Source organism: Phyllobates terribilis, unplaced genomic scaffold (assembly GCF_046119375.1).
Source record: "Phyllobates terribilis strain yellow unplaced genomic scaffold, ASM4611937v1 Scaffold_8__6_contigs__length_399053987, whole genome shotgun sequence".
Lineage (NCBI taxonomy): Eukaryota > Metazoa > Chordata > Amphibia > Anura > Dendrobatidae > Phyllobates > Phyllobates terribilis.
The window spans coordinates 143,873,849-143,893,510 of NW_027362768.1; the positions used below are offsets into that span (position 1 = coordinate 143,873,849).

General features: G+C 41.7%; 1 protein-coding gene across 1 annotated transcript in view; it reads left to right on the forward strand.

Annotated features, from left to right (window-relative positions):
- RABGAP1L (RAB GTPase activating protein 1 like) overlaps positions 1-19,662 on the forward strand; it is a 344,846-nt gene that overhangs the window by 221,947 nt on the left and 103,237 nt on the right. The window contains exons 14-16 of the mRNA XM_073643396.1: positions 11,080-11,193; positions 12,927-13,001; positions 16,437-16,562. Of these exons, the coding sequence (XP_073499497.1) occupies positions 11,080-11,193; positions 12,927-13,001; positions 16,437-16,562 (315 nt within the window). The remainder of the gene's footprint in view (positions 1-11,079; positions 11,194-12,926; positions 13,002-16,436; positions 16,563-19,662) is intronic.

Here is a 19,662-nt window from a genome sequence, read left to right on the forward strand (position 1 = left end):
TTCGTGTGTTTTCAACGAACAGCGGGGAGAAGGTTTTGGACTCCTCTTTCCTCGTCTTATCTCCTCTGAAAGCAAAAGGATCAAGTGTTGGGAATTTTGATTGGCGGAAAAGGCTGACTTTCATCTAATGCGTATGGGGACCTCAAAGGTGCATTGGCAGACGATCTTATTACCAATCGTCCTGTGCACATCAGAAGGGGTTGTCGTCCTGTCGAAATGTCTACATAGGTTTTTAACATGTTGGAGATTGGTTGTCCTTTAATGCTGCTGGTCAGCCTTTGTAAACCCATCTTAAAGGCTCATGCCGATGTCTAGGCAAATCGTTCCGATCACGGACTGCAGCACATGGACTGGCTGCATCTTTCCCGTCCTGAGAGTGGGCGTTTAAAGGGTACTCTGGCAAAAAGTAAATTCAGCCGTGGGCAGCCAGGTGGGTAAAACCATAAAAGAATACATATTTGGCTCCAGTGGTCCCTTCTGGGGTCGGAAGCAGTGATGTCACCAACCACCAGTAACCTAATCTCAGATTGGCTTCTGCAGCCAATCATCATCTGCAGTGGTCATGTCACTGGTGGTTGGTGACATCACCGCTCCCAGGTCCAGCAGAGACCCCCAGATTGGCATCACTGGAGCTAGGATGTGAATGGTGGGAATGAATATGCATTATTTTATTTTATTTCCCCCCTCAATCCCAGGCTCCCAATCCTGAATTTTCCTTTCTGACCCCTTTAAACATAAGGATGGCGTTCAACTTACATGATCTTATTGGAGAGATCCATTCATGAATCTTATCAGGGATCAAAGCTGTTCCTGATTCTAGTTATTCCTCCTCTTCATCCCTATATTTTATATATGACGGACCATATTATACTATGAAAACATAACCCGGCTGCGTTCATTCATTGTCACGTCGATTAATCGGATCTGCCGCACTTCGGACTAACACCTTATTATCCTCAGCTCACTCTATTATTTGCTGTTGCCGCCGGATAGCTAGCAACAGGGGGGCTGGCACCGACGGAGCGTGAAGCTGCTGCCAGCTCAGGAATAGAAAAGCAGATGGCAAACTCGCGCCTATTTTTAGCTGCCGCCAAGCTTGGCAGCTCCTTTATCAAGAGGCTGCTGCCATTAACTATTTTCCTGCCAGTGCTGCCCCAGCCAGAATCTGAAGTGGCTGCAGACTTTGCTTAGTCAGAGGGAAAAAAAACTTTAATGTTTACGAATCCAAGAAAATGCTGTCGCCAGTTTCTGCCGAACCACAGTGCCAATGCCTGGCCTGATTTTAAATCTTTTTTTTTTTCTAATTTTTTTTCCATCGTGCATGCAAGTACTCATCATTACAGATCTCAGAATGAAGTCCTCCACTGTTTGCATTAGGAAAGCTTTAGCCATATTGTCATATTGTTTTTTTTTTTCCTTAGTGGTGGAAATACACACATCAGCCGGGTGCATTCCCTCCGCCGCTGCCGAGGTATTGTTCGGAGACGCGCTGCTGCCATGGCAACTTGGGCACACGGAATTTTAATTAGTGTGGCCACCGAGGTCCGCCACCAGACGTGAATGTTATCTCGCAGCTGTCGACACGTCATTCACCTTCTCATAGGATGCTAAAGGTCTTTTAGGTATCGCACGTTGCGCACAAGCATCCGAAGGGCATCGGTCTAATCCCCGTTATTCCCGATGATATCGTCACATTCCGACACTTTGTGTCATTCCAGACATTTCCTCTACGAGAGAGCCATAGAGCTTAAAAATAGAAAATAATGAAACCGCAGACTATCCAAATCCTTACTACAAGCTGGACATGACGTGATGATTACCAGCTTTTTGCATTTCTTTGGTTCTGATTGCATGCTAAAAGAAAACATCTAAACAAGCTCAAAACAAGTTCTTGATCAAGACTGAAGAGAGCAGTTTTTGTTTGGTTAGTGTATGAACAAACCACGTCTTTTTCAGGCGGATTTTGCTCACCCAACCCCTGAAAAAGCTCTGGCTAAACGCACCAAAGACTGAACACATTAATTTCTTTCTAAAATCGAGTGTAACTAAACACAATGTGAAAGATCCTTAAGTCCCAAGAGGCGGAAAAAAAGTTAAATATTTAGCAAAGTGAGGCCATGCTCACTTCAGTTTGCACATTGGCTTTTACACTGGTCACATTTTCTTCCTGTAGACAGAACCTGTCTGTAGGCTACAATGGTGTTGACATATTGCGGAAGCGCAGAACTGCTCAGCTGAGTGCTGCTCTCCTCCAGTACTGGAGACCGGCTCAAAAGAACATGTCTGGAGTCCTTCTTTAGTGATGGAGGAGAGCTATGCTCGGCCTTGTATTTCTGCTTCCTTATTTTTAACCAACAGAGGGCTTTCTGATCTCGGACCTCCACCAAAAAAAACTTCTGCTATGTCTCTGACATCTCGAAAGTTTGGTAAAAGTGTAGTTACACTTTAAAAAATAACTCCACATGTCATGGGACAACATGTGCTCTTTTTTTTTTTTTCTCCCAGAATTATAAGTTGGCAAACTCTTCTTTTCAGTTTCTTTGATATTTCTGATACATTCTCCACTATTTATAGTCTCCTTAGAACTTCTGGATTTCTGCCGTCTCTGAAGACATGTTAGAAAAAGTATAAAAATAAACCCCGTTGAGAATAGCACATCTCCTACTATTTGTTGTCCCTCTGTAGGATCAGTAGACCATGTTCATAACGTTTTGTTGTCTTTTCTATGCACTGATACATGATTGTGTTTCTTGCATTCTCGTTTTTGGAAAACTAAAAAAAAAGCATTTATAGGAATACCCTGGTTAAAAAACAAAAGTATTATAAGTAGTGCAAATCCTGGTTAAAAGAAAGTATAAGTAGTGCCGATCCAAAGGTGGTGCAAGATTTTTTTTGTGTGTGTTTTCCTTGAATTCCTGTGTGATTCTTCGCCTCCTGTGACCTGCACTTGGCATAACCCCGATGATCAGTTTTGCTCTGAGTGTTCCTTTTAAGGGATTGCTTAGGTTAGAGAATTTATCTATTCTTAGCTGGTGAAAGAGGGTCCAAATTTCAGGACAGTCATCTAAAATCACACGCCTGCTATCAAAACCATTTCTCACTTGTCTATTGTTTGCCCGCCTAAAATATTCTCAGAAAGCTGTAAAATAGTATTATTCGCCTTACCAATCACCCAATGCTTCTGTTACCAGGTCCCCCACTGGTCTCTGCACTTCTAGCTTTGTCCGTCCTGCTATGTAACCACTGCAGCCAGTCACTGGCCGCAGCGATGACGATGTGTCATTGCTGCAATAAATGATTGGTTACAGGGGATACATGTCCACCCCTCTTCGTTGACCAACATGTCATCAATTCTGCTAGTGACTAAGGTGGTTACAGAGACCGGCGGAGGATTGGGGAAGCTTTGGAATGGGAATGTAGGGGGTAACTATTACTTTGTTTAATTATTATTATTGCAGCGTGAGATTTTTTTTTTGTTTGTTTTTTTTACATTTTGTATGTCGTGTGAAAACGTTTAGGCTGCCTGTGCAATACTTAAGTGGCCCTGTAGTAGTGCTGTACAGGAATTGAACACTTGTTGCAAGATTCGTCTGCAGAGAACTGCTGATCACTGAGGTTCCTTGCCGTAGTGGGTTCCCCATTGTCAACTTATTTTCTGTGGAACTTTCCAAAAAAAAAAGTAAACAGAAAACCTTTTTTGATCTCCCCTATCCATGTGATGATGCCGCTCAACGTATAGATTAATGAAGGGGTGAAGTGACTTCTGATTGTTCCACGCATCAAAGCTTCACTGTCCCAGTACGAACCTGAATGTCCGAACCTCTTGCGGGTCTCCAGACCTAAACCCATGTGATGATGACGCTCAACGTGTGGAATAATGAAGGGTTGAAGTGACTTCTGATTGTTCCACACATCTAAGCTTCGCTGTCCAGTATGGACCTCCCTCTGGTCTCCAGACTTAAACCCATGTGATGACGCTCAACGTATGGATTAATGAAGGGGTGAAGTGACTTCTGATTGTTCCACGCATCTAAGCTTCTCTGTCCCAGTACGGACCTCCCTCTGGTCTCCCGACCTAAACTCAAGACACTTCGAGGCTGTTGAGTTCACATTAGTAAACCTGCGACTGGTCCAGATATCGCTTTCTGTACTTGGACCATGAATGTTGGACATGTGGAAACGGCCCAAGTGTAAGAAATTTTTGGTAAAGTGAAAAATAATTCTCTGTTTTTGCTGATCTTTGTGATGTGTATAGATGGTGGTGATAGAGCTGGCCCTGGAGGAATCTGCTTATGAAATATGAATGTTCTATGATGGACGGATTCCCAAAGACTCAGGATGATGCCCAATGTGTAAATGAGAAGTCAGCAGGTCCCGTCCCCCCCACCAGGGGAACGGCCCCTCTGGCCTTCTAATTATGAGACTACTTTGTCCTCTGAACATTGGCAAATTAGCTGGTGGGAAATGTAGCTTGGAGGCCTCCAGGGTAGGAGCTCTTCAAGTCGCTTTGCATGTCTTAACATAATTGTGTTGGAAGAAAAAAAAATTTGAAAAGGTCGTAATAAAAAGGAAGGAGTGTAGGGATTTAAAGGATCTAAATATTAATTATGTTTAATCATTGAAGCAATTAAAGGCGGTTGCCCAACAGATAATGAAAAAAGAAGAGCTGCTCTTCCTCACTGATCTCCTGCAGCTTCCGTTCCAACCCTTACCTGGTCCTCACTCATCTCAATTTCCTTTTCTACTTCAGACAATCTTGACCTAGCCCAGCCCATGATTGGCCTCGTTAGCATTTCCTGATCTGTCCATCACTTTCCTCCAATAGGAAAGTAGTTTTCTCAAGTGAGGTTCAGTTGTACAAGTTTGATGGACAGGTCCGGTCACCGGCTCCTCCACCAGGCGCCATTCTATGGACTGGAGATTGGTGCAGTCTGTGAGAAAAGCAGCACTAACCAGAGTGGTCATATCTATATAATAGTAAGAGCCACAATATAATGTCCCCAACACATCTGATAAAATAAAGATAATGTGGCCGACCCCGTTACCTCATTCTGCAGCCAGCAATGGTCCGTGTAATAGGAGGCAAATGGTGCAACGTTTTTAAAGACACCCAATAGCAAAAATGATTTTTAGCCCCAATTGCATGCATTTAAGAAAAAATAAAATTGTCTGCTAAGGTGGACGAGCCCTTTAAGTATCCTAGGGCAGCTGAGAATTGGTTCGGGGAGACAGACTTCAGTGCACAATTCACATTTACAAGACCTCGGAATCGGTGAACTTGGAACATTACAGAGATTACAGCAAAGAGAGAATGTGGACGACCAAATAACAAGGAAGCAGGATAAGGACGGAGGGGTTGTGGCTTTGGTAAGGAATCATGCCAGTTGCCGTCAGCGTGGAGTTATTGATTCAAAGGGTTGTACCCTTTCAGAATATTTCAGTCCCCAGGCGCAATCGCAATTTGTTATAGGAATAATTTTAAAAATTGCGCTCTACTCAACCTTACCAGGTCCACCGCTTTGTCTCCGCCACAGCTCCCGGCATCTGATATTGGCTGCATCCATCACCAACAATTGAATTAACAATGTGAACGGTTATATTTCCTATAGTACTCTAATACTATTGTATCCTCATGGGGACAATTAAAGCTCCTTAAAGGCTTTATGGAACTTCACACACACTTTTTTTCTTGTTTGCTACATGCAAAGTTAAAGGAGTATTCCCATCTCCAAGATCCTATCCCAATAAGCAGTAGGTGTAATAATAATAATACTAGCAAATCCCTTCAATTAGAAATGTAGTATAGTTCTTCTGATTAGCTATGTCGATTACTCCATATGCAGGGCATTGCAGTAGCTTAGGTATCCATGGTTACCACCACTCATATAGTGACAGTTAGTGGTCGTAATCATGGAAACCTAAGCTACTGCAATGCCCTGCACATGGGGTATGCGGCATAACTAATAAGAAGAACTATGCTTCATTTCTAATTGGAGGTATTTGCTAATATTATTGTTGTTGTTACATGTACTACATATTGGGATAGGATTTTGGAGATGGGAATATCCCTTCTAAGCAACTTAATAAATAGTCTTCATTAAAAATTGTCTACCATTTTGCTGCTGCAGAACATCTTTTATCTAGCTGTGTGATCTGTAAATGTTACAAATCCATCAATGCTTCCTATTGTGATGACTCTCTATTGTCTCCACTTCCTCATCACTCAGTATTAGTGACACAAGAATTTCCCAGTCCTTATACAGACTGCAATTCCAGGCCAACTGCAGGTCTACTGAGCCAAATTAACAGACTCATATTCAGTATGCCTCTGATTTTTTGAGTCAACAGACCTTTGCCCAGATTGAGCAATTGTGGTCCATACACTACACCATAACCCTGAAAGAAGGGAGGAGGAGAGCAGAGGGAAGGATTGTACAAAGTATCTACAGTCTCAGGGAGTGGAGAGAAACAGGCTACAGAAAAGGAGGAATGCACATAAATAGGAAACAAGTTAAGTATTAGAACTGTTACATGCACTAGTCAAGAAGGCCGCACCTTGGATACACTAAAATTAAATCCAGCCTATACTACAGGCAGAGACATTCGCGCTAAAGTCTGAAACTTGGATCCGGCTGCAAAGTACATATCCGGGGGCCTGAAAATGAATAAAGGAAGGAAGATTGCAGCCTGAAACTTTGCACAGTTTTATTAACTAAAGGGAACCACTAACGTGTAAAAAAAACAAACCATGTATATATAAATAAATAAAACTTTTTTTCTATGTTAAAGGTGTCCATAACCTATATGTTGCCGTAGACCCCTTTAAAGGCTATGTGCAAGAAGGGGACATATTTAAATAGCTTTTTTTTGCGCTCACTTAATCGCCCTTTTAATCTTTTCAGGTAACTCAATCTGCTTGTGTGTTTTGGTTTTTTTTTTTTCAATGTATTCAAAGTAATGGGCTAAAATAATAGGTCCTGCGGGCATACTCAGGCTTTTATAGACGTACTTTCACACAGTAGCTCACGGCTCACAGATCCTTTTAAAGGCATTTTAAAAGCAAATTTATTTTAATATCTGGATGTTTAATATATTCAACTACAAATGTATAGAATGTGTACAGCCACGTCAAACGTATTTTATTTTTATTATATATCTCGATTTTGGACAATGCTTCATCTTGGACCACTTTATTAACCTCATAAGGACCAAGTGCCGTAAATTTCCTGGGCTTTAATGAGTCGCTGTTGTACACTTTAAGGACTGGGATCAAAGATCCTGTAATCCAGCGCTCGATGAGCCCTATGTCGTGTACAGAATCATTGACACCACTGATAGTTCTATCGGACCTGGTGATCAGTGCTCTGATCAGGGAGGGATTAGCTGTGTCAGTGAAAGGTCAGTCTAGTTGGCCATTTTTTCCCTGTAACTGGGGCTCCTATTGATGCCCAGGTTATAGTGGGAAAAAAATGATCAATAACATAGAAATTAAAAATTGTTCCCCAGAGATCTTTGAAGATTTGGGAAACAAATTACGTATGTATATATACATGTATCTGCTTTATTTCATATACAAAATATGCTAACATAAATGTGAGAAATACCCAATATGTGAAAATATTTGTTTTACTTTCACAATGAGGTTATTTGGCGTGAAATATAAACAGTAGAAAATATTAAAAAATGACCAATATTTGTGTTGAAGATTTTTTTTTTTTTTAAGAAATTACACAGTAATTTTATATGTACCCCAAAGCGGTGCTACAAAAAAAATACAATTTGACGTCCATAAAACAGAGCCGCATACAGCCATGTTAGTGATCTAAAGAGTTATGACTTCTAAAAAGCTGAGAGGTAAAACACATGTACAGTACCACTCCATCGACAGAGCGGGGATGGAAAACTTAAATCCTTTGAACAGTGGCGGCCCCTGTGGTCAGTCTCCGACCGTTCATACATTTAGCACCTATTTTGTGGACTAGTGATAAAAATTCTGTTGATTGGATGATCCTTTTAAAAAGGCTGTGCCATCTTCTGCAGGAGCACAGCGCTTCCCTGCCTCCTGATGATGGACAGTTTGGTGGCATTGTCACATCGTTGGTGCAAAAGCAGAGACGACATCGAGGAATGCAGGGGCACTGATCAGGAGCTAACGGTACTCTCCAGCTAGCTTCTAAGCAGCGCTTACAAGCTCTGTTAGAAAGACTTCGGCCACCTCTGCTAGACTGCAGGGGTGGTCTGTAACTTAGCCAATGAGCAGTAAGCAATAAAATAAAAAATAAAAATGACTCCTTTCTTGAGTACATAGAGGATTTTTAATCACAAAGTTACTTTTTTGTACCAGCACTTTGCAATTTACATGAAAATCACCATTTTTTTTGCAACTATGATTACTGTAATTGCTCTAGTTTTTGTCCAGATAAGCAATAGTTCAGTGCACAAAATGTCTTCCGCCGCTGGATGCAAGTGACAGCTGCCCTCTCTAGAAGCGACACAGTCTACATTAGCAGACAGAATCATTTTGGGAGCTGATAGACGGGCCATTTCTTTCTTTTTTCTTTCTTTGCCACACGTTTCCTCTGACAAGTAATAAGGCAGACAGCTCGCTCCTTCAGAACAATGTGCTGCCGAGAACAAGCATGAAGCTCCTTAGCAGAAGTAATTGACACCTTCTACAGGGAACCATGTCTCAAGCCAGCAGACGAGACTGTAAAGAGGAAATAATATGTCAGTGGATCAACGTGAAGCATTTTCAGCCTGAAAATGACGGGAATTCAGGTCTTATCTGATTCAATTGCGATGTTAGTGTTACTTCCAAATGGCTCCTTCTTGGCTCCCTATTTCCAATAAGTCTTACATCGTTTTTATTTGATGCATTTTTTTTTCTTTTACCCTCGCAGTCCAATAATCTAGATTTAGCGTTCCTCATATATTACATTTTTATTAGGTTTATTTTTTTTTCTGTGAGCCTCAGACCTGCAAATCTCACATTTCCAAAGACAAGAAAACATTTATAATTTTATGTTGTTCTTGTTTCTCGTAGCTTTATTTTTTTTCTGTTTAATACTTTGGCTTCGGGGCATTTTCTGCTGTTGACGTGTCAGGTTTTGCATAGTTAATGCAGTACAGACAGACTGATTATGTCTTCACTATTATTATTGACATGATGGCAGTTTATACATTTTATGGTTTGCTTTTATACTCCTGTAAATGCCTTTAAGTTATATTTTAGATTATGACATTTTTTAATGGGGTTGTAAACTTGGCAATACCTTTTTTTTTTGGGAACCTGGAAGCAAGTGTTCTCTTCTACTGCAGCGCCCCCGTAGGGGAAGTGAAGTTTGGCAAGGCTCTCATTAAATTCCATTGGCTTGTTAGTGTTGTGCTCAAACATGTGGGGAGATGACCCAATACCTCTTAGCCACTCTCTGCTCTGCCTGATGTATGAGAATCCTAAAAATGTCCTGAACTTTAAATTTCTTAATTGATTGAAAGAGGAGTTCTCCAAAACAGACATTCCTTTTAAAAAGGTTCAGTATCTTTATCCAGTAGCATATACCATTAGATGACGATAAGTGAGGGTCCGACGACTGGGAAGCCCACAAATCTGAAGAATGAAGAGAATGTTCTTTTCATTGTTTTGCCTGTACACAGCAGAGCCCGACCTCCCAGCTGTGCGGGGCACTGTAGCATAGCCGATCGGTCAGTAGCCACTGGGCAAGAAAAAATTAGAGCAGGGTCCACTGTAGTCAGACCACAACTGCTTTTAAAGAAAAGGCATATCCTAGAGATGGAAAAATCCCATTAAACAAAATGTATTTTTTTTTTTTATTTAAGAGCATAGTTTTACTTATACAAACCAACAAATTTAATAAACTCTGACTACTAGCATGCTCCAGAATAAGAGCTCATAACATACGTATGTGCTTAAAGGGACCTTTCACCAGGTTTTTACCACCTAATCCAAAAGCAACATAATGTAGGGACAGAGACCCTGATTCCAGTGATATGTCACTTACTGGGCTGCATAGTGTAGTTTTTTTAAAATTCACATCAGAAGTAGATTATCACTAGAGGACTAGTAAATCTGTTGCCAGGTAGTCCAGCCATACCCCCCACCACTAATTGGCAGCTTTCTGCCTATGCACACAGAAATCTGCCAATCAGTGGTGTAGGCGGGGTTAAACAGAGCTCAGCATTCAGAGAACTGGAAGATCTGCAGCAAACTGTGATTGTATCAAAACTGCAGAAAGCAGCCCAGTAAGTGATACATTGCTGGAATCAACGTCTCTTTCCCTCCATCCTGCTGGTCTCAGATGGGGTAGCAAAAACCTGGTGACAGATTCTCTTTAATTCGAAGCCAAAACCTTAAACTACAGAATTTCCAGTGTAAGATGTTCCTGTAGGTCAGAACGTTGTAGCTCTATCGTGCCAGGAATTTTCTCTTCACAAGTTTTTGGATAACGCTTCCCAAATGAATGATTAGTGTGTTTTGAAAATGGAGGACTTGGCCATAGGAATTCAATCGGCGCTCGCTTATCTCCATCTACATGGCGCATTCATCGGAACTCTGCAAACTGTATGGATCATTCGTCCACGCAGTTTGCAGTATCATCGGCAGCACAACCAGTGGATGATTGGATAATTTTTAGACCTGTATCAAACTTGTGACCAGCCAACAAATGGCTAATCAGTGGGCCAGTTTACACGAGCAATGATCTGGTACGAGCCTTGTTCTGCGGATCATCTTCCCTTGTAAAAGGGCCTTTAGTAGTTGTAGAATATTCTTTATCTTAGAAGTTAAGAACCTTGTCTTTGGGTTAAAGTTATCTACTGCCATTGCAGTTTTCCCCAAGAATTGTTTTTGCAAATTACAGCTAAATTGTTCCAGTCCATAAAGTGTGACATTTCTATAAGACAGAGCAGAGACTTCTCAATGAAGGTGTCACTTGTCTTACCTTCTCTTGCTTCACTGGGTACCAGATAATTCATCAAGGACCACTGGGTTTTGCTGGATTTATCATGCAGGCTTGTGCAGATAAGAGACGATAACCGCTGTGCCTTATGTTGTCTTACCAGGATTCGGCCCAAGAGAGTGTCATCAAAAGAGACATCCACCGCACGTTCCCCGCGCACGATTACTTCAAGGACACGGAAGGGGATGGACAAGATTCCCTCTACAAGATCTGTAAGGTGAGACGTTACTTTTGGGAAATTTTGTCCAAGGCGATTTTTCACCTGGACCAACCTTAACAATGATGATTTTTGCTTCTTGAGTGAGTCTTGCCGGGTCATTTCTCATTTGATTGATTAAGTTTTGATTATAATCTCCAGCTGACCTTGGCATATCTCCATTATCCATTTACAACACTCCAGGGAATGATTGCTCACGATAGTATTTTTCACATCAGATGCTCACTGCCGAGTACATGGCATATTACAGATGTGTGCATGTCCTGGTTTAAGGAAGCATCTAACAGCAAAAATATCACATGAGAAGGAGAATGGGAAATATACATTTTAGGGAACATTTTCCGTGAACATTTTCTGCTGCAGTGAACATTAATTTGAATTAGTAATATACATTTAATTTAAAAAGAATAATCCAGCAGACTACTATATACTGTATAGCGGGTACTAATCTACCTGTTTAAAGTGGTGACCCACTCTTAAAGGAATTCTGTAAGCAGGAATTCACCACCCAAACTATTTATATACATATGTAGCTCTTTCAAAGACTAACCCAGCAATACCTTTACATGGCCAGTCCGTTCCTCCAATATTGAGAAATCAGCATTTGAATTGATTGAGTTGAAGCCTCCGTCACTCCAGCTCTATTTCCCGCCTAGTACTGCTTCCTCCTGCCCCATTTTTGCTCTCTAAATTGGTTACGCTAGTGGCTCGTATAACCACGCTATTATCAGTGAGCTCTTTATACCACCGGCCGTTCTGTCATATGTTAGTAACGGCAGACACCATGGCGGGGAGCTGGATGTTATATGGCGAGGTTGACATACAACATCCAGCTTCTTGCACCTAGTGTGTTATACACTGGGAATGAAGGGGCTGGATGATAGACGCGTGGAGGGGGGGGGGGGGGCAATTGGACAAAATAAAAAACTTGAATTTAATGATTAAACGTGTTGTCCGGGACTTTAACATTGATGGCCTGTTTTTAGGATGGGTCTTCATTGTCTGATCAGCACCCCCGCCAATGAGCTGTTCTTGGTGTCGGCGGCAGCCGGAACTGCTCAGTTGCACAAAACAGCTCCATCCATGGAATAGTGGCTGCGGCCAGGTATTGCACATCCGCCCCCTATTGATTTGAATGGTGTGCAGTACCTGGCCGCGGCCACAATATAGTTGACGGAGCTGTGCATCTCTGCAACTGATCAGTTCCAGCGGACACCGGGAACAGCTGATCAGCTGGGTGCCGAGTGTCGCACCCCCTCCGATCAGACATTGCTAACCTTTCCTAGGAATAGGCCATCAATATTAATGTCTCGGACAAACCCTTTAAGAGCTGTGTCCCAATACTTTTGTCCATCAAAAGTATTTGCCCTATTTTTGCCTTCTAATTAAATAAATCTACTAATATATATATATATATATGCGCTACGAGCGAGGCAGTCCTACGTTATCTGATGTGATTGATTCTAAATCATTCATTTTATTTTTCGTGTTCTGCTCGGTGCTCGTCTTTTATCACTGGGTCATATCACGCAAGATAAGATATAATTGTGCAAAACCTGAGCATTTTGTGGTGTGCATTGTGTGTGTTATACGGGGAGGCGACAGGTGGAGGAAAATAAGTAAAGACCTGCAGCATGACAATTGTTAGAGTCATTCATCTGCCAGAAATAAATTCTTCTGGATCCCTTTGTGCTGATCACTCGGACCTCTGTATTCTTTGCTTTCTTTTGCAGGCGTACTCTTTATACGATGAGGATATTGGCTATTGTCAGGGCCAGAGCTTCCTGGCTGCGGTGCTGCTGCTTCATGTGAGTAACAGGCAATGTGATTCATTCAGCGGGGGAGGCTTTCCAGCATCTACAAGTGATGGGGGACTGGAAACACTGAGACATTACCGAGGGTTAACTCTTAGCATGCTGCACTCCTCCTAGTCCGGCGCAGGATTGCTTTTTATGAGCAATATTTGGTTTGATCAGCGATTTTATTTAAAATATGTGTATATGTGTATATATATATATATATAGCATGATAGCATTCAGTAGGGGCTCATTTTCAGTCCATAGTGTTATTGAAGATAGCATCAGAAAGTGACCGATTGTTTTAAACAGGTTTTTGTGCTTAAAAAAAAAATGGCAATGTCTTTTGTTCGTGTTTTTTCAGCAAGAGTTTTCAGCAGGCTCTTTATCATCAGAGGCAGGATTATAATAAATGATAACATCTCTATACACATCTGATAACACAGGATCCATCAATCACAATAGCTGATGTCACAGCTTACCACCTCCCTATCCCAACACACTGATCTTTGCACACGCTCATTAGCTGCTTCAGTAAAAAAGACAGTCAGTATGTTCATTGCTGCTAATGTACATTTAAATTTCCTGAAATATAAGAATAAGGGACCGATTCATCATTTGCATTCATCAAAGTAACTTTTCTTTCTTTGTCTTGTGTACCTGCTGACGTTTTTTTGTCCATTAGTCCTAAGTTCATTAAAATGGGGCATGCAGTTTATGAATTTGGCTAAAAAAAATTTTTTTAAAAGTGCCCTTTTTCCCTTTACTTTTTTAACCAGTTTTTGTGATTTTTTTTTTAAAGCACCAAAAGTTACAGATGCTTTAAAAATGATAAAAAAATACGACAATTTTGAAAAAACTTCCAGCAACCTTACTCTATGGGGAGGGGATCTGAAGAGGAGCTGCACCCAAAAAATTCAACATTTGGTTAAATCCGTACAACCCGTCTAAAAAAGTTAGATAAGCAAAGTTGTTGAGGAAAAAAGAAAAGAATTAGAAAAGAAAGATGACTTAAAAAGTGGCACAAAACATATAGAGAATAAGGTGCAAATACTAAAACCACTAAAAAGGAGTAAATTACTCGAGAAAAGTGGAGGGACAGCAATGATAAATTAGAGCCTTTGAGTCTAGAATAGCCCTAAGTGGACAATGAAAATCAAATTTTATTTTTTTTTAAATATTCTATTAAAATAGAACATTGGCAAAATGTAAAAAGAAAAACACTTTTAACATAAAACCTTGATTTAAACAGTGGGTCATTATTTTATTTTACATTCCTTTCAGAAATATCGTAGGTCACCTTGGAGATGTCTTTATTACGTCTGGTTACACAGACTTGCCTTGTAGCATTTAATTTCCTCACTCAGATCATAGGATTAACTGATACAATGTGATCTTCGTAGCAAAAGATTTTCCCAACCAAATCATTTGCACATAAACCAATTAATTGAAATGCACCATCACATTATGCCCTAGGGGAAACTTTTTTCTTTCTTTAAACTTAAGTGCATGTATTTGAGGCTAAAGATAATTTTTTTTGCAATTGGGAAAATGCCTGCCCAGTCGTAAGTGGTCAAAGGAGAAAATCCTGTGGGGTCGAGATGTCCAACCTTGGTTCACACTGCTTCTTCGTAATGCCCAATACCATTGTGTAGTAAAGATGTTTAGGGGTTGTCCACCTTAATTACATGTATTTGGGGCTAGAAATCACCTTTTGTAATAAGGGTTTGTTAAAAATGTTGCACCATTTGGCTTTTAAAGGCTCTTTTTTTCCCCTGAACGTTTAACTTAGATGTGGTCCGTGGCCATAAATCAGCTAAGATGAGCTCAGAAAAAGACAGATAAGAGTTACAAGCGTCCCATCAAAAAAAGCTCACTCATGGATCCTCAAGGGGTATTCCCATCTCCAAGATTCTATCCCAATATGCAGTAGGTGTAATAATAATAGTAATAATATTAGCAAATACCTTCCACTTACCTTAGAAATGTAGTATAGTTCTTCTGATTAGCTATGTCGCTTACTCCATGTGCAGGGCATTGCAGTAGCTTAAGTATCCATGGTTAGGACCACTCAGTGACAGTTAGTTAGTTGTTAGTGGTCGTAACCATGGATACATAAGCTGCTGCAATGCCGTGCACATGGGGTAAGCAACTTAGCTTATCAGAAGAACTATACTTCATTTCTAATTGGAGGTATTTGCCAAAATTATTATTTTTACACCTACCATATATTGGTATAGGATCTTGGAGACGGGACGGGAATACCCCTTTAACTCATTCTACAGTCAGCAATAGGCAGTGCAACACTGAGGGTATAGAAGGCAAACAATGCAAATTGTTTAATAAAACCTAATTGCAAATATATATTTTTTTGCCCGAAATACATGCATTTATTTAAAAAAGATGTCTGTGATTGTATCCATATCTTTTAGAAACTAGCTATTCATGAAAAACTGGAAAAAACACTTTAAATATCCTTGTTTAAAGAGGTTGTCCACTACTTTTTCATTGATGACTTATCTTTAGGATAGATAATCAATGTCTGATCGGCTGGGGTCCGACACCCAGCACCCATGCCAATTAGCAGTTATCGGCATTGGCTGGCAGGAAGTATTCACTTGCTGAACTGCACCATCTAATTGTAGTGGCTGCTGCAGGGTACTACACATCCGCCTCCTATTGATTTGAATAGGGGGCGAATGTGCAGTACCAAGCCCTGGCCACTAGAAGTAGACTGAGCATCTCCGCAAGAGTTCCTGCTGACACCGATAATAGCTGATCGGTGGGGGTGCCGAGGGTCAGACCCCAGCCAATCAGACATTGATGATCTATCCTTAGGATAAGTCATCAGTGTAAAAATAGTGGACAACCCCTTTAAGTGCAGTTGAATAATTGGATAATTTCCTATAGATAGCCACAACTTTTTGTTTTACCCCCAGTGTAGGAGCAAGTATCCTTACCCCCACCACCCCCAGCAGATTTGCCTGTTCCCTGTATAGACAGCACGTTAACTTCTCCTTTGTATATGTTTTTTAATTGGACTATGAAGCGAGATGCTGACAGAGAGAGAAAAGGAGCTGTGTCTGAGTCTGCCCTTGCGTTTGGCACATCCTGAATGTTCCTTTATTTGTATTCAGGTTCTTTATAGATGCAGCTAGTTTATACAGAACACAATCGGCTGAGCAGCGCGGGATATACAGGCGAGAGACCCAAAGCTGGCAGCGGTGCCCTCTCTTATTTTCTCTTATTATTATCCCGCTGAATACTTTTCTTAGCCGCTATTTAAGGGAATGATCATCTTTGCATAACTAAAATGAAGATATGTGAAAAGTCACAAGGTCTAGGAAAAGGATTAACTAGCTAATCTAAGATGTTGGGAGCAGTAGAAGATCATGGGGTATTATAAGATCAGTGACACTTTTATGTTTTTTTGTTTTTTTTTTGCAGATGCCAGAAGAGCAAGCATTTTGTGTACTGGTCAGAATCATGTATGATTATCAGTTTAGAAATCTGTACAAGAATAACTTTGAAGATCTACATTGCAAGTTTTTCCAACTTGAGCGTTTGCTGCAGGTGAGTTTATCCAAAGTATCTTACAAGACTAAGTCCTACTACTTGAAAAAATGCTAAACTACCTAAATTGTATTCATTAAAAAATGTCTTTTCATTTTGCTGCTGTATAGTCTGTGTCACTACTTCACATAACTGGTTGTCCTGCCGCTTCTGACATAGAAATGCACTTTCTCTACTCCATCACTTCCTTCTCTGAGGATTAAAGATCCGAAGAAGGAAAAAGCAGGTCAGAGTGTGGAGAGGAGGGAAAGCATTCAAGGAGGGTAGTGAGGGCAGCTTACACAAGCTGTACTTGGGGAAGAAGGCAAACAGAATGCCAGGAAAGGAGGTAAAATCATACAGGTTGTGTACTAGTATACATGGAGAGGACCCAAGGCAGATTCTGCATGGAGATGAAAGGGGAATTAAACTTCTAAACATCTGTATCAATTAAAACAATGAAGTAGAGATCCGTCACGATCTGTAGAAAGTAAAATCAGTGCACAAGTGAAATTCTGTTGATCTATGAGTAAAGACAACAGTATCCTGGATGCACAACCTTACATCTAGTGTGTATAATAGGGAGGGTCCTGTTTTGTAGAGATCAGATGTGCTGGCCATGATAAATCTAGTGTATAAACCATATGCAAAACAGGCTGGAAGTGCACTAGAGGCGTGCCACTTGGACTGTCTCTGCATTGACACGCCCCCAGTGCACTTCCAACCTGATTTGCATATGTTTCTGTGCTAGATTTCTCATGACTCGCATATCGGATCTCTACAAAATAGGTATTATTTTATTACTGAGGGACAAACACCTTTACAGTCGTACCACTATTTCCATATTTAAAAATGTGCCGACAGGTTCCCTTTCAATATTTAGGTCAGCAGACTTCTTCTTTTTTTCTACCCTAGCAAGCTCCATAGAGTCTTAAGATTCTGTCCTTCCGCTGCTAGAGAAAAGGCATTACAAATCGGCAAACCAAAAACCAGCGAAACCCACGTTCATTTGCATTATGTTTGCTCCGGGGCTGCTGTTTATTTAACTAACAGAGGCAGCACCCCGGAGCAAGCATGAAGAAAATGAGAGTTGGCTGTAATTTGCATTCAGCTTGCAGTGTTTTTCATTGCCCCTGTCAAGCAGGGAGGACACAAAACAATACATTTTCTGCACATAAAAAAAATAACCTAAAATGGTCTATGATATTATTAATGTGGTCTAAAAATAAGGGATTTGAGCTTCTTACTCCTTTAATGTTTAAAAACATTGCAAGATTTATCAACTCCTGCTAGGATCAGTGCTGAACTGTAAGATCTGCGGACAAGTCCTCCTCATTTTATTTCATTATTACCTTTTTGTTTATCTATTTGTGCAAGGTTTTTTTTTTTGCAGAGTGGCATCTTTTGTAAAAACTTCAGTATTATGTAGCGGTCTAGAGCGACAAGGTGTTGTAGCTTATACCACTCTAGAGTAATGAGTGGCTAAAGTTTTATATTGATGTGTACTTCCACACAAGTTAAAAAATAATCCTCCTAATCATAGAAATTCCTTTTTTCTTGCCTTGTGAACACCAATGAGAATCCTCTATATTCAAACAGATTAGCTGGTGCTCGGACTTCATTAGTGGCAGATGGGTTACTTAACCCTGGAGTTCTTATACTAACCAAAGGACCCCTAAACACATTAGACTAAACTTGGTACAGAACCGCTAATATCGGCAGTGTCAGCCAGCAGTCTGATGTGAATGGGGGTCTCCCGAGAGTTCCTCAAAAGATAATGTCTGGAGAGAGAGAGAACAGGCCTGTTGAATTTCAATGGGTGATCCTCTTCTTCTCTGTGAAATAAGCCTCTGCCAAAAGAGTTTGTGTGTGGAGGACCGAGAGTCTGGAGAAGGAGGAGACTGATCGAGGAGTCTGGAGGAGGAGGAGGCGGATCGAGGAGTCTGGAGGAGGAGGAGGCGGATCGAGGAGGAGGAGGAGGCGGATCGAGGAGTCTGGAGGAGGAGGCGGCGGACGGAGGAGTCTGGAGGAGGAGGAGGCAGGCAGACGGAGGAGTCTGGAGGAGAAGGAGGCAGGCGGACGGAGGAGTCTGGAGGAGGAGGAGGCAGGCGGATGGAGGAGTCTGGAGGAGGAGGAGGCAGACGGAGGAGTCTGGAGGAGGAGGAGGAGGAGTCTGGGGGCGGATGGAGGAGTCTGGAGGACGAGTCTGGAGGAGGAGGCGGCAGACAGAGGAGTCTGGAGGAGGAGGAGGCGGACGGAGGAGTCTGGAGGAGGAGGAGGCGGACGGAGGAGTCTGGAGGAGGAGGAGGCGGACGGAGGAGTCTGGAGGAGGAGGCGGCGGACGGAGGAGTCTGGCAGCAGCTCTCACACAGGGGAACACAGGAGCCCTCGCTGAGCTGAGAGTATACCTGTGTATAGGGAAGTCAGTTGAGCTGTTTTGTGAACGATCATTCGGTCATCACAAGCTAGTTCTCACAGGTGAAGCCGAGGACAGCACACCTTTCTGTACCACTTATGCACCAAATACTGATGGAGCAGCCAGAAGAAGTGTCAATCATACTAGAAAGTGCCGGCTATCAAAACTGTTCTAAAGAGAGGGACCACCTCTTTGACTCCAGCAGTAATTTACCATGCAGCATGCCCCTTTGACGGGGATAAGTCATGACAAGCTGGCTCTTGTGCGCAGATGAAGCTGAGGACAGTACAGCTCGCTTTATTGTGCATGCCCCTGATACTGATGGAGCCGCCAGAAAGCATAACGCAACAAGCCAGCATGACTGTTATAAAAATTACCCTGTGTCATGCACCACTTGTAAACTTTTTATTTAAGATAAAGCAAGATTTTTTTGTATGGGCACATGTCTCAAAACATTATTCCATCCACTATAAACTGGAGTTGACCAATAAGATTTGCACTGGCATGGTCCGGTGTGTAGTTCAGTCTCTTAGGGCAGCTGGTCCTAGATACTCTCACTTCTCCTGCAGTCGACATCCTGGGCGCCTCTGACGTCCGCTAGGCCCTGTGACGTATGTCATGATGTAACGGGCTTAGTAAATGCCCAGATGCCCAGGTTGAGGATGTCTTCCCCAGGAGTGAAGTGTGATGCCACGGAGATCTGGA